This window comes from Mobula birostris, chromosome 2, assembly GCF_030028105.1.
Source record: "Mobula birostris isolate sMobBir1 chromosome 2, sMobBir1.hap1, whole genome shotgun sequence".
Lineage (NCBI taxonomy): Eukaryota > Metazoa > Chordata > Chondrichthyes > Myliobatiformes > Myliobatidae > Mobula > Mobula birostris.
The window spans coordinates 182,271,976-182,288,324 of NC_092371.1; the positions used below are offsets into that span (position 1 = coordinate 182,271,976).

Below are 16,349 nucleotides of genomic sequence, written 5' to 3' on the forward strand. Positions count from 1 at the left end.
AATTCCAGCAATATTTCTCAGTTCTTCGTCCCACATTCTTCATTTTATTAATATATTTCAAACTGATTGATTATTCATTTAATTGGACTTTGTTAGTGCAGATTATTACATACTTCTGCTAATCCCACTGTAACCACTACGTAATGAAAAAAAATCCTTTAATGGAACAGTTTGAAATGAATAATACACATACAGAAGTATTTTATTTTAATCTTTAAAGCATTTTGCGGGTATGGGGTACATAATTATTGCCTCACCAATCACCTTAGGACAGCTAAAATTCAACCATATTAGTCTGGGATTTGAGTGCTAAGTAGACCAGAATAAGTGGGTTTTCTTCCTTTGAGAACATTGGCAATGCAATTGGGTTTCTATAACACTCCAGCTGTTTCTTGTTCACTTTTTCTCTCCTGCCAGATTTTTACTTTGAAGGTTTTAACCAAGAAGTTCATATTCTCAGACTGACATTGTGGAATGTGAACTGTACTTCTCAGAATTATTAGTTTGGACACTAGGTTTATAATCCAGAAGCATACTTATTATATTTGTCAATAAATTGGCTCTTTGATTTATTCAACGTTTTGCCTGAGCGTCTCTGGTGGGATTGAACTATTCAAATCTAACAGAATGGCATAACCTAGAAGTCCTTTGAAAGTTAATTAAGGCTGAACAAATACTATGAATAAGATAATACAAATACAAGCATACATAAGAGATGATGCAATAAATTATCAGAGATTTTATATCATATAATGTGCAAAGTATTGTGAATTAATATGACCTCTTTACTCTAACAATTTTACAAAGTTTCTGCTTTACCTGTAACTTCATTTTAAATGTATTTCCCTCAAGCTGATTCTGAACACGGTCACTCAGAAGAGCTTGTTCTTGTCTACGTCACTGATTTCCACGGTCTGCATATCCCTTACGAGCTGCACTTCAACATTAAATACTACTTACTCCTTAAGTATCAGCAATCACCCCAAAGCAGGTATCCATGAGAGTCCAGTGGATTAGTTTTGTTTACTGCTGCTTGGAAGTTATTGAGTACTCGTTATTTTACAAAACCAAATCAGACTTACAATACTTTGAATGATGCAGTCCACCTTTTACTGTTTACTCGTGCTATCTTTATCCTATTTCTATGGTCTTAGTCCATGAATTGGTCAATAAAAATGTCATTTTCTTTGATATGAGTTGTTTAGTTTGAGAATTATTCCAACAATAATGTCTTAATGTGGGTAGCCTAATTTAAACATCATCCTGAAAAGTTAGTGAATGGATTTTCCTGAACCAATGATTCTGATATTTACTACATTGAAAGGCTGTGTGAAAAGGAACCATACACGGATAGACTATCGGTCTAGTTTTTGCTTGCCTGTTCATCATTATAGAATAATACAATTAAAATACAGAGAAGAATGGAGATAGTTATATTCTAATTTCACCCCCTTTGTTTATTCACCAGTATTCCAATAAATTGGAATGAATATGCACAGTTTTTTATGCAGAGTTGGAGAATCAAGAACCAGAAGGCAGAGGTTTAATTCGAGAAGGGAGAAATCTAGTAGGAACCTTGGAATCAATTCTTTCACCCAGAAAGGGGCCCGTATATGGAATTTAGCAATTAAAGAGTATTTGTACAAGTAGATGGATAGGAAATAATTTTCTAGATCTCTATCATTACCTTCAAAAAACTAGGTAATGCCAGAGATCTAGAAAATCATACGGTGAGCAGGAAGAATGAAATTAGGAGAGCCAGAAGGGGCCATCAGAAGGCCTTGGTAAGCAGGATTAAGGAAACCCCCAAGGCATTCCACAAGAATGTGAAGAGCAAGGGGATAAGACCAATCAAGTGTGACGGTGGGAAAGTGTGTATGGAACTGGAGGAGGTAGTGGAGGTACTTAATAAATACTTTACTTCAATATTCACTACGGAAAAAGACCTTGGCTCTTGTAAGGATGACATACAGTGGACTGAAAACCTTGAGCATATAGACATTAAGTAAAAGGATGTGCTGGAGTGTTTACAAAACATCAAGTTGGATAAGTCAATGGGACCGGATGAGATATACCCCAGGCTACAGTGGGAAGTGAGGGAGGAGATTGCTGAGCCTCTGGCAATGATCTTTGCATCATCAATAAGGACGGGAGAGGATCTGGAGGATTGGAGGGTTGCGGATGTTGTTCCCTTATTCAAGAAAGCGAGTAGAGGTAACCCAAGAAATTATAGACCGGTGAGTCTTACTTCAGTGGTTGGTAAGTTGATGGAGAAGATCCTGAAAGGCAGGATTTATGAACATTTGGAGAGGTATAATATGATTAGGAATAGCCAGCATGGCTTTGACAAAGGCAGGTCATGCTTTATGAGCCTGACTGAACTTTTTGAGGATGTGACTAAACATATTGATGAAAGTAGAGCGGTAGATGTAGTGTATATGGATTTCAGCAAGGCATGCAAGCCTTATTGAGAAAATAAGGAGGCTTGGGACCCAAGGAGACATTGCTTTGCTGATCAAAAACTGGCTTGCACACAGAAAGCAAAGGGTAGTTGTAGACAGGTCATATTCTGCATGGAGTTTGGTATTTTTTCTTAGAGAAAATAGACAATGTCAATCTATGTTTTCCTTTGTCAGGGAACAATGATAGTTCTTGCATGAAGAAGTTTCACATTCACAGGTTATAATAAATCAATTACATGTGACTCCAATAAATTAACAAATCTTGTAAGTTAAACCTGGTGGTCAAAGTGTAGGAATATTTAAAACAGGTTTTCTGTATCTAAAGTGATTAAGCATTTTGATACTTTTTACTAAGTTTTAAATTATTTCCTTAATGTATTTCCTACAACTGTTTTTGCCTAGGAGACTGGATTCTAGAGAGTAATATTGAAATTACCATGTGATTGAATTTGTGAAATAATACCTGAAAATCCTGTCTGCAGTCTGAATCCTGTCCCTTATTGCTTTGAGCAAAGCAGCATCCAGTAGAAAGAGTATCTGCGTTGTTCTGAGGCAAAGCCTGAGATGAACTATTGTAGGTTATACTTGATAACGTTTCCTACATTTTTGGGCATAATTGAAAATTATGCATTTTGTTTTGGAGCAAAAAGGACAGCAAAGTGTGATCAGCACCATATATTTGTCAGATGCATAATGATAAATTTTAAAAGCTGGATACAATCTTGTGTAGTCTAAAATAGTTCCAGTCTTTGCCAGAAAGGTAAGAGTTAGGACATGTTTTGTACATTCACAGTAGCTGAATATACTGTGGTATCACTTAGTCTGATCCTTGACAATGTACTGTATCTATTTTAAGGAAAAGCAATTTATGTGGCTGAAAGCCAGCATGAGAATGGCAATACAAATTCACATGAATAAGCAGAAAATTCTTCAAAATAGCTTGAATACAAAAACACAACCTCTATACTGTACTCAGGAATGGCAGTTTTGCTTTGAATCCTCTTTCAGAAATAATACTAGATGGGGTGCCTCGAACACTGCTCTTCTACGGTGGCTAGCTCCAAATTATGAGGATGGATTCAGCCAACCAAAAGGGTGGAATTCTGAACACACGTACAAAGGATTTAAGTTACCACTTGTGAGTACTTCACCTTCTCTTGACTCCAGGGGCTTGAAGGGGAAGCGAACTTTGACTGCTTTTAGAAGGGGTACTTTAAATGGATGCATATTGTAAATATTCATCTTTCATGCACACAAATCTACAGCTAATGTGTCTAATAATTATGGAGTAGAGTGGAGGAGGTGGATAGGTGGCCCCTGCTGCCTGACCCTTCCCAAACCATCACCATTGTATTCCTCTACTTCGCTCTGAGAGCATTTTCAGAGCAAGAAATGTTTATTTGACTAAAACATTTGTTTTATTTCTAAGAATTTTACCTTAATTTTACACATTTAACTACCCACTATTATGTAAAATGAGCGAGCTTCTGTATTTCTTAATTGTGTATTAGTATTAATTTGAAGTGTTTCCAAAAGGTCTTGTTTGGAGAAAGCTGCTAATTAATGTATATTTCAATTTGTGATGGAAAAGGCAATGCTGCTTTGCTTGGATGTTGCAATTTGTCTCTTTACTTACATAAGCTTCATGTTAATTTAAATTGTTCACGGATATATTGACCATGGAAAATATTACAGTTTACATTTGATACCTCTCCATTCCTCTCAATGCATATCAGTATGAACTGGTATGTTCCAACCTTCATAACTAACAAACTAGTGTTCATTGGATAAGTTAGAGACATAATGAAAATGTGTCTTTGAGAATATCAGAATCTAGTTTAATATTACGGGCGTATGTCATGAAATTTGTTAACTTAGCAGCAGCAGTACAATGAAATACATGACAAGTATAGAAAAAAATCTGTCAATTACAGTAAGTATATATATGCATATTAAATAGTTAAATACGTAGTACAAGAACAGAAATAAAGTAGTGAGGTAGTGTTCAGGGTTTCAATGTCTGTTTAGAAGTAGGATGGCAGAGGGGAAGAAATAGTTCCTGAATCACTGAGTGTGTGCCTTCAGGCTTCTTTACCTCTGTCTTGATGGTAACAATGAGAAGAGGGCATGTCCTGTGTGGTGGGGTTCTTAATGATGGACACCGCCTTTCTGAGACACTACTCCTTGAAGATGTCTTGGATACTGCAGATGTTAGTACCCATAATGGAGATGACTAACTGTACAACTTTCTGAAACTTACTTTGATCCTGTCAGTAGCCCCTCCCCCTCCCCCCCCCACGCATACCAGACAATGATACAGCCAGTCAGAATGCTCTCCACAGTTCATCAGTAGAAGTTCTTGTGTGTTTTAGGCAGCAAACCAAATCTCCTCAAACTCTTAATGAAATATAGCCACTGTCTTGCCCTCTTTATAGCTGCTTCAATATGTTGGGACTATGTTAGGTCTTCAGAGATATTGACATACAGGAACCTGAAATTGCTCACTCTCTCCACTTCTGAGCTCTCTATGAGGATTGGTTTGTGTTCCCTCATCTTACCTTTTTTAAAATCCACAATCAACTCTTTGGTCTTACTGATGTTGAGTGCAAGGTTGTTGCTGCAAAATCACTCAACAAGCTGGCGTATCTCACTTTGGTACACCCTCTTGTCACCATCTGAGATTCTAGCAACAATGGTTGCATCATCAGCAAATTTATAGATAGTACTTGAGTTATGCCTATTCACACATTCATGTAGAGGGAGTAGAACAATGGGCTAAGCATGTATCCCTGAAGTGTGCCAGTGTTAATTGTCAGTTGGTTGGAGATGTTATTACCAATACTCACAGATTGTGGTCTTCGGTTAGGAAGTTGAGGATCCAGTTGTTGGAAGTTGAGAAGTCCAGGTTCTGTAGTTTTTCCAATCAGGTCTGCAGGTATGATGGTGTTAAACACTGAGCTATAGTCAATAAACAATACCCATTTTAAAATTTTTAATGCATGCATTTCTAAATGACAATAAATGAGGACCGAGTGTCCTCATAATCTAATCTAATAATCCTGACATAGGTAACTCTTTTGTCCAAGTGATCCAAAGCTGCATTGAGATCGCATCTACCATAGACTTGTAGTGATAGGCAAATTGTTGTGGATCCAGGTCCTTGCTGAGGTAGGAGTTGATTCTAGCCATGACCAAGCTCTGAAAGCACTCCATCACCATCATTATGACTGTTACTGGACGATAATCGTTAAGGCAGCTCACTCTGCTCTTCTTGGGCACTGGTATAATTGTTGCCCTTTTGAAACAGCTGAGAAATTCTGATCGTAGCATCAAGAGATTGAAAAATGCCTTTGAATACCCCTGCCAGTTGGTTGGCACAAGCTTATATGAGCTGCCAGTACTAGCCTTCACACAATTAGATAAATTAGTAAATTGGATTATTATTGTTACATATACTGAGGTACAGTGAAAAATGTTGTTTTGCATGTCATCCATACATCATTTTATTACATAAATGTATCAAGGTAGTACTAGGGAATTAATAAGATAATGCAGAATAAAGTATTACAGTTACAAAGAAAGTGCAGTATGGGCAGACGCTAAGGTGCAAGGCCATACCAAGGTAAATTGTGAGGTCAAGAGTCCATCTTATCATTCTAGGGAACTACCTTATTACAGTGGGATAGAAGCTGTCCTTGAGCTTGATGGTACTTGCCTTTAATCTTTTGAATCTTCTTGGTGCGACAGGCACAAAAAGAGAATATCAGCTGCCAGCTGAGCTCTCCTCCAAATATTCTGGTTCAATTGACTTTGTTAGACATGTCAATATGAATACAACCAGTGATCAATAATCATATATCCATTTTGTTCTGGTGAGGAAGGATTAATTTCTCCTTTTCTCCCAGCAATTTGCTCTTTGCACTGTAGGAGGAGTGAATTTCATGTGCACTTCATTACCTTCTATATTTGAAAGTGATGGATACTGAACAAGGCTTTTGGAATTAATTAGCTCAGTTTTGGTACTGAAGTAGTTAAACTACTTTAATCTATGTACTGCTGTTGAGAGAATGGGCTGAGGCGGCATTTGAAAAAATGTTGGCAAGTATTTTATTCTTCGTGACTATGTTAACTCAGGGTGCAGAATCAGTTATGGAAGACAAGCTCTGTAAATCATATCTAAAATAGGTCAAACTCTGTTATACAATCCTTCCTAGGAAGAAAATCTGATGTTACCAATGGTTTGGATTCTCAACTGATCTTACACACGTGCTATATGCTAGGCATTTCATGTACATCAATAAAACAATAGATTTTTAAAAATTTCTCATACCTTGAAATCTGTTCAAATTCACTCAGTGGCCACTTTATCAGGTATCTCCAGTAAATAATAAAGTGGCCATTGAGTGTAAGTTTGTGGTCTTCTGCTGCAGTAACACATCCACTTCAAAGTTCGACATGTTGTGTGTTCAGAGATGTTCTTCTGCACACTACTGTTGTAATGCATGGTCATTTAAGCTACTTTCAACCTCCTGTCAATTTGAAGCAGGCTGGCCAATCTACTCTGACCTTTTTCATTAACAAGGCATTTTTGCCCACAGAACTGCTGCTCGCTGGATATATTTTTGTTTTTGTGTCATTCTCTGCAAACTCTAGAAATAGCTGTGCATGGTAAAAGGAGATCAGCATTTTCAGAGAAATACAAACCACCCCATCTGGCAGTCATCCCATGGTCAAAGTCACTTAGATCACACTTCTTCCCCATTCTGATGTTTGGTCAAGACAACAACTGAACCTCTTGACCATTCTGCATTGAGTTGCTGCCATACAATTGACTGATTAGATACTTGCATTAATGAGCAGGTGTGCAGATATACTTAATAAAGTGTCCACTGAGTGTAGTTCTGAATAATGAATCCAATTTAAATTATGAAACCTCTAGCAATGAGAAGTAGAAAGCTAATATTTAATGGCTTTTAGTCATAAAATGCAGTTAAATTGACATCAACAACTCACTTTCTCTAACTCACATAATTATTCCTGGTCCTAGACAAGATAATTGTCATTATCAGCAGTTGTCATAGGTAATTTCTTAATCTGCTGTTATGGTCCACAATTAATTAATTATTATGCTTGTTAGCAGAGAAGTATTGCAAAAAGTAAAAAATAATGAAAGGAAGCTTAGTGTAATTGTTGACTTCCTTCTCTTATTGCCATGGAAAAATCACCGCTTCAGATGGTGTGAGCACAATACACTAGTAAAGGTTTTACATATGACATTGCCAACATCAGCAGCAAGTGAATGATCCATAACACTATAAGAATTCCCGGTACAATCTACAGAATGTTATCGTAAGAGCAAAAAAGGAATTCCACGTGCAGTTAGGGACACAATGAATGCATGTCAACTGTACATGACATTACTTCATATAAGTGGCTGTGATGCTCCATGTCATGATAATCTTCCAATGATTTAAATTTGTGTCTTACATTGTACTTATTTTTTGAACTGCAATTTAGTGCTGCCAAAGGATAGGTCTGTGTTTCTTCCACAGTAATGCAACTAGTACAGCCACTGCGACACAGCAGCAGAAATCGAAGTTCACCCAGACCTTGAGCACTATCTGTGTGGAGTCCAGATGTTCACCCTGTCACTGTGTGGCTTTCTTCCAGGTGCTCTAGTTTGCTCCCATATTCCAGAATGAGAGTTGATAAGTTAATTGGCCACTCTGGTGTGTCGGTTAGTGGTCGAATCTAGAAAGTGGGCTTTAATGAGAATACAGGGAGAAAGAAAAAGGATCAATATAGGGTTGCTGTAAATTGGTGGTTGATATTCAACATGGACCCACAAGGCCAATTTCATGTTGTATCTTTCTGTGACTGACATGGTGATGTGGTACAATAAGTACCAATAGTAAACTTGTGCTTTTTACAACAAAGCTCCCTATTTGTTGCATACTATTACAAATTTGAATACCATCATGCCTGATGCTGGGGTAGGTAACTGATTAACACCTCATCCCAACATCTGCTCTGATGTGGTGCTGACCCTCTACTACAAGTTCTGTCAGTAACAATAAGCAATCACTCCATCATGTCAGACGGTGGAATATAGAACCTTCATCCCCCTAATCAGCTCTCGATTCATTGATAAAGCAGACAGATTCCTTGAACTTAAGGGCTGATGCTAAAAAACTATAAAGCAGATATGATTGTGAATTAATTCTTTTTGCTGATAGATACATAAATTAACATCTTCAATTAAACTAATAGATCCTTCTCACTTTAAATCTCAGCCTTTCCCAAAGGACATTGTTCTGTCTCTTTCCACTATGGCAGTTACTGGAATAAAATGTCCGATGTATGCTTCACCAAAATTATACAAATAAACATCCTATGACATAAGGAGTAAAAGGAGCTTGGTGGAATTATTCAAAGAAGAACTTTCAGGCACTCATTTGATTAGTTAGAGGGCTTTTATAAATTTGCTACTCAGTTGAGGTAAAGCACCCTTAGTAATTTTATCACTGACTTCATTAATATTAGTGCAGAGTCAAAAATTCTCCTCCTGAGCTTTATCCAATGATCCCAACTGGAACATATGTGTCCGTTCCATCTGAACACGGGAGTATATTTAGCCCTGCGAAACAAATCCTGGAAGTGAGAGTGAAATTGAATTGAGGTCACAGAGTTAAACCGATCAGGTTAAATTCTGAATTTCTCCCACACACTCTACCCCTTACAACCCACCACCTCACATTCCTTCCCACCTCACAACATTACTTGATTTTCAGGTACTGTCTTCAGTTATTGAGTCTGCTGCAAGACTAATTCATTTTCTTAAAGTTCTTCAGCCTGGCATTTGAGATCTAATCCAGTGAAGTATCTGCATCCTTTTTAGTTACAAAGGCCAGTGAAGCTTGTTCCCTCTACTCAAAAAAAATTAAAGATATCACACCTTGATTTAAAAATGAAGGGAAGCAGAAAGGGTACCCCCATCTAACCTAATCACTGACTGTAAGAACTTTTAACAGGGCAAAGGGGAAAAGTTGAGAAATTTGCCACACGAGGTTGATTTAGTTTGAAATGAGGTACATATAACCACTTAAGTAGGTGTATTAACTTTAGGGCATTCCCCTCAACAACAAGTATACCGCATTGGATACTGCTGGGGGGGATGACTTACCTGGGACTAGCTGCAGTAGCCAGATCTCTGGCACTGAGTCTGGCTCTGCAGTGCAGAAGGGAGGAGGGAAAAAGAGGAGAGCGGTAGTGATAGGGGACTCGATAGTTAGAGGTGCAGATAGAAGGTTCTGTGGTCGTGACAGAGAATCCAGGATGGTTTGTTGCCTCCCAGGTGCCAGAGTCAAGGATGTCACTGATCAATTGCATGACATTCTGAAGTGGGAGGGTGACCAGCCAGATGTCGTGGTGCACATCGGTACCAATGACATAGGAAGGAAGAGTGAAGAGGTCCTGGACAGTGAGTATAAAGAGCTTGGTAGGAAGTTGAAAAGCAGGACCTCAAGGGTGATAATCTCAGTACTGCTACCTGTGCTAGATGCCAGTGAGGGTAGGAATAGGATGCTCTGGAGGAGGAACAAGTGGCTGAGGAACTGGTGTAGGGGGCAGGGTTTCAGATTTCAGGATCATTGGGACCTCTTCTGGGGCAGGTGGGACCTGTACAAGAGAGACGGGTTACACTTGAACCACAGGGGGACCAATATCCTTTCAGGGAGGTTTGTTAGTGCTATTGGGGAGGCTTTAAACTAGATTTGCAGGGGGATGGGAACCAAAGTGCCAGAGCTGACAGTGTGGCTGGGGTGAAAATAAATGATGTTAGAAGTTCAAGCAAATCCGCTGATAGAAAGGTTGTGAGTGGTGGTAAAAATCTTCTGAGCTGTATATATTACAATGCTAGGAGTATTGCGGGGAAGGTGGATGAGTTGAGGGCGTGGATGGACACGTGGAATTATGATGTTGTAGCAATTAGTGAAACTTGGCTACAGGAGGGGCAGGACTGGCAGCTTAATATTCCAGGGTTCCGATGTTTCAGATGTGATCGAGGCAGAGGAATGACAGGTGGGGGAGTAGCATTGTTTGTTAGGGAAAATATTACAGCAGTGCTCAGGCAGGACAGATTAGAGGGCTTGTCTACTGAGTCCTTATGGGTGGAGCTGAGAAACAGGAAAGGTATGGCCACATTAGTGGGATTGTATTACAGACCACCCAATAGTCAACGAGACTTGGAAGAGCAAATCTGCAGAGAGATAGCAGGCAACTGCAGGAAACATAAAGTTGTGTTGGTAGGGGATTTTAATTTTCCATGCATTGATTGGGACTCCCATACTGTTAGGGGTCTAGATGGTTTAGAGTTTGTAAAATGTGTTCAGGAAAGTTTTCTAAATCAGTATATAGAGGGACCAACTAGAGGGGATGCAATATTGGATCTCCTGTTAGGAAACGAATTAGGGCAAGTGACAGAAGTCTGTGTAAGGGAGCACTTTGGTTCCAGTGATCATAACACCATTAGTTTCAGTTTGATCATGGACAAGGATAGATCTGATCCTAGGGTTGAGGTTCTGAACTGGAAGAAGGCCAAATTTGAAGAAATGAGAAAGGATCTAAAAAGCGTGGATTGGGACAGGTTGTTCTCTCGCAAAGGTGTGATCGGTAGGTGGGAAGCCTTCAAAGGGGAAATTTTGAGAGTGCAGATTTTGTATGTTCCTGGCAGGATTAAAGGCAAATTGAATAGGAATAAGGAACCTTGGTTCTCAAGGGATATTGCAACTCTGATAAAGAAGAAGAGGGAGTTGTATGAAATGTATAGGAAACAGGGGGTAAATCAGGTGCTTGAGGAGTATAAGAAGTGCAAGAAAATACTTAAGAAAGAAATCAGGAGGGCTAAAAGAAGACATGAGGTTGCCTTGGCAGTCAAAGTGAAGGATAATCCAAAGAGATTTTACAAGTATATTAAGAGCAAAAGGATTGTAAGGGATAAAACTGGTCCTCTTGAAGATCAGAGTGGTCGGCTTTGTGCGGAACCAAAGGAAATGGGGGAGATCTTAAATAGGTTTTTTGCGTCTGTATTTACTAAGGAAGCTGGCATGAAATCTATGGAATTGAGGGAATCAAGTAGTGAGACCATGGAAACTGTACAGATTGAAAAGGAGGAGGTGCTTGCTGTCTTGAGGAAAATTAAAGTGGATAAATCCCCGGGACCTGACAGAGTGTTCCCTCGGACCTTGAAGGAGACTAGTGTTGAAATTGTGGGGGCCCTGGCAGAAATATTTAAAATGTCGCTGTCTACGGGTGAAGTGCCGGAGGATTGGAGAGTGGCTCATGTTGTTCCATTGTTTAAAAAAGGATCGAAAAGTAATCCGGGAAATTATAGGCTGGTGAGTTTAACGTCAGTAGTAGGTAAGTTATTGGAGGGAGTACTGAGACAGAATCTACAAGCATTTGGATAGACAGGGGGCTTATTAGGGAGAGTCAACATGGCTTTGTGCGTGGTAGGTCATGTTTGACCAATCTGCTGGAGTTTTTCGAGGAGGTTACCAGGAAAGTGGATGAAGGGAAGGCAGTGGATATTGTCTACATGGACTTCAGTAAGGCTTTTGACAAGGTCCCGCATGGTAGGTTAGTCAGGAAAATTCAGTCGCTAGGTATACATGGAGAGGTGGTAAATTGGATTAGACATTGGCTCGATGGAAGAAGCCAGAGAGTGGTGGTAGAGAATTGCTTCTCTGAGTGGAGACCTGTGACTAGTGGTGTGCCACAGGGATGAGTGCTGGGTCCATTGTTATTTGTCATCTATATCAATGATCTGGATGATAATGTGGTAAATTGGATCAGCAAGTTTGCTGATGATACAAAGATTGGAGGTGTAGTAGACAGTGAGGAAGGTTTTCAGAGCCTGCAGAGAGACTTGGACCAGCTGGAAAAATGGGCTGAAAAATGGCAGATGGAGTTTAATACTGACAAGTGTGAGATATTGCACGTTGGAAGGACAAACCAATGTAGAACATACAGGGTTAATGGTAGGGCACTGAGGAGTGCAGTGGAACAGAGGGATCTGGGAATACAGATACAAAATTCTCTAAAAGTGTCGTCACAGGTAGATAGGGTCGTAAAGAGAGCTTTTGGTACATTGGCCTTTATTAATCGAAGTATTGAGTATAAGAGCTGGAATGTTATGATGAGGTTGTATAAGGCATTGGTGAGGCCGAATCTGGAGTATTGTGTTCAGTTTTGGTCACCAAATTACAGGAAGGATATAAATAAGGTTGAAAGAGTGCAGAGAAGGTTTACAAGGATGTTGCCGGGACTTGAGAAACTCAGTTACAGAGAAAGGTTGAATAGATTAGGACTTTATTCCCTGAAGCGTAGAAGAATGAGCGGAGATTTGATAGGGGTATATAAAATTATGATGGGTATAGATAGAGTGAATGCAAGCAGGCTTTTTCCACTGAGGCAAGGGGAGAAAAAAACCAAAGGACATGGGTTAAGGGTGAGGGGGGAAAAGTTTAAAGGGAACATTAGTAGGGGCTTCTTCACACAGAGAGTGGTGGGAGTATGGAATGAGCTGCCAGACGAGGTGGTAAATGCGGGTTCTTTTTTAACATTTAAGAATAAATTGGACAGATACATGGATGGGAGGTGTATGGAGGGATATGGTCCGTGTGCAGGTCAGTGGGACTAGGCAGAAAATGGTTCGGCACAGCCAAGAAGGGCCAAAGGGCCTGTTTCTGTGCTGTAGTTCCTATGGTTCTATGGTTCTAGGCATGGTGAATGAATTCTTCATTTTCTTTAAAATATTGCTTTATAAATCAAGCCAACAACCATTAATGAAGTTATTGCAATTACTACAGGCCAAGTTGAAATCAATGTGTGTTTTAAGTCTGATTAATTTGATCAAGATTTATTGATTAATAATTCAACTATAATGCAGAGAACTGAAGTAAGCCCTTTTTATGCATTTTAAGTTTTAGCAACCAACCTGTGTAACAAGTTAGTAAAAAATTAGTAGGAAAAAGAGTGTTAACCAGTGATCAATCCGGACATTGGAAGTTTTGAGAGGAGGGTGACTTCAGTCAGGTCTGCTGCATGAGGATAAAAGGCAGCAGTGGGTCAGTACAGTGATAAAGAGTGTTGACCAGTGACCAATCAGCGTTTGAGATTGATCAGCAAATGCAAATTAAAGGAAGGCAGGGGCACGCACAGCGACCATTGTCACGGCAACGAATGTGTGAGTGGACAGAGTCAGAGTGATGATCATCAGGCTTTAGCTCTCCGGGGCTTTAATGAACAGAGGCTTCAATCAGAGAAAGCAAAGGAAATAAAAGCTCAAGTTTTTTTTTTCATTCTCTTCTTTATATCAGCGCAGCTAGGACAGTAGGGATGTCAGGCAGGATGGTGGAATGCTCCTCTTGCAAGATGTGGGAAGGCAGGGAGAACACCAGTGTCCTTGACGACTACAACTACAAGAAGTATATCAAGCTGCAGCTTCTAACTAACCATGTTAAGGAGCTGGAACTGGAACTGGATGAACTCCAGATCATTTGGGAGACTGAGAGTGTGATAAATAAGACATATAGGGGGGTGGTTACACCCAAGGTGTAAGACACAGGAAAGTGGGAGCCGGTGCAGAGTACCCCTGTGGCCATCCCCTCATTAACAGGTATATCGCTTTGGATACTGTCAGGGGAAGGGTGATGACATAATAGAGGAAGGTTGCAGTGGTCGAGTGCCAGGTACTGACCCTGCCTCTGTGACTCAGAAGGGAAAGGGGGAGAAGAATCATGCTGTGGTGATAGCGAATTTGATATTTAGGGGAACGGACAGGGGGTTCTGTGGGTGAGAATGAGATTCCCGGATGGTATGTTGCCTTGCAGGTGCCAGCATCCAGAATATTTCGGATCAAGTCCTCAGCATTCTTAAGAAGGAGTGTGATCAGCCCGAAGTCATGGTCAATGGAGGTACCAATGGTATTGGTAGGACAAGTGACAACGTTTTGCATAGGGAGTTCAAGGAGTTAGGTGCTAAGTTAAAGGGCAGGAGCTCCAAAGTTGTGATCTCAGGGCTGCTACCCATGCCTCGTGATAGTGCGACCAGAACTAAAAGTTTAATGCATGGCTAAGGAGTTAGTGTAAGAGGAACAGCATAAGATTTTTTGATCATTGGGCTCTCTTCCAGGGAATGTGGGGCCAGTACAGAACGGACGGCTTGCACCTGAACTGAAGAAGTCTAATATCCTAGTGGGAAGGTTTGTTAATGCTGCATGGTGGAGTTTAAACTAGAGTTGTAGGGAGATGGGAACCAGAGTGCCAGAACAGTCAGTGGAGAGGTTGTGGAGGCAGATATTGGTAAGACCGCAGATAAAGTTAGCAAACAAAAGGTTGAGCATGTTGCGACAAGTGTCCTGAGCTGCATATATGTCAATGCAAGAAGTATCGTAGGAAAGGTGGAAAACATGAGCTAAAGATGAGGTAGTTGGTTTACAAACAGAGGCAATGTGTAGTGAGAAGAGGCAGTTGATAGGACAAAATTGAAAAGAGTGAATAGAGCACTGAAGATGTTGTATTTGAATGCACGCAGTATATGGAATAAGGAAGATGAACTTGCAGCACAGTTGCAGATTGTCAGGTATGATGTTGTAGGCATCAATGAATCATGGCTGAAAGAAGATTAAGGCTGAGTGCTTAATGTCTGAGGAAACACATTGTATCGAAAGAACAGGCAGGAAGGCAGAGGTAAAACGTTAAATCAAATCATTAGAAAGAGGTGACAGAGGGTTTGAATCATTGCGAATAGAGCTAAGGAACTGCAAGGGTAAAAAGTTGTATACAGACCCCAGACATAGTAACAATGCGGCCTACAAATTACAATGGGAGGTAGAAAATGAATGCCAAAAGGACACTGTTACAATAGTCATGAGGGACTTCCATAGGCAGGTAAATTGGAAAAATTAGGTTGATGCTGGATTCCAGGATCGTAATTTTCTAGAGTGCCTACGAGATGGCTATTTAAAGCAGCTCATAGTTGAGCCCACTAAGAGGCCAGCTATTCTAGATTGGGTTTTGTGCAATGAAATAGAATTGATTAGAAACCTTAAGGTAAAAGAACCCTTAGGGGAAAGTGATCATAATATGATCAAAGTCACACTGAAATTTGAGAAGGAGAAGCTAAAGTCAGATGTATCAGTATTACAGTGGAGTAAAGAGAATTTCAGAGACATGGGAAAGCAGATGGCCAGAATTAATTAAAAAAGAACACTGGTAGGGATGACAGCAGAGTAGCAATGGCTGCAATTCAGCAGGCACAGGAAATAAATATACATCCCAAAGAGGAAGAAGTATTCAAATGAAAAGATGACACAACCATGGCTAACGAGAGAAGTCAAAGCCAACAAAAAAGCCAAAGAGAAGGCATAAAATAGAGCAAAAATTAGTGGGAAGTTAGAGGATTGGGAAGCTTTTAAAGCCAACAGAAGACAACTAAAATAGTCAACAAGAAGGTAAAGATGGAATACAAAAGTAAGCTAGCCAATAATATTAAAGAAGATACCAAAATCTTCTTTAGATAATAAAGTGTAAAAGAGAGGCGAGAGTAGATATTGGACTGCTGGAAAATGATGCTGGAGAGATGCTGGGGGACAAAGAAATTGTGGACGGGTTGAGTAAGTATTTTGCATCAGTCTTCACACTAACAGTATGGTAGAGGTTGTAGATGTCAGGGCTCATGAAGTGTGTACAGTTACCATAAATAGAGAGAAGTTTCCAGGGAAACTGAAAGGAATGAAGGTAGATAAGTTATCTGAACCAAATGGTGTACACCCCTTTATTCTGAAAAAAGTGGATCAGGTTTTTGTGGAGGTATTAATAATGATCT

At 39.8% G+C, this 16,349-nt stretch overlaps 1 protein-coding gene across 1 annotated transcript in view; it reads left to right on the plus strand.

Annotated features, from left to right (window-relative positions):
* Window positions 1-16,349, plus strand: part of tpo (thyroid peroxidase) — an 87,500-nt gene that overhangs the window by 21,208 nt on the left and 49,943 nt on the right. The window contains exon 5 of the mRNA XM_072278385.1: window positions 3,471-3,600. Within this exon, the coding sequence (XP_072134486.1) occupies window positions 3,471-3,600 (130 nt within the window). The remainder of the gene's footprint in view (window positions 1-3,470; window positions 3,601-16,349) is intronic.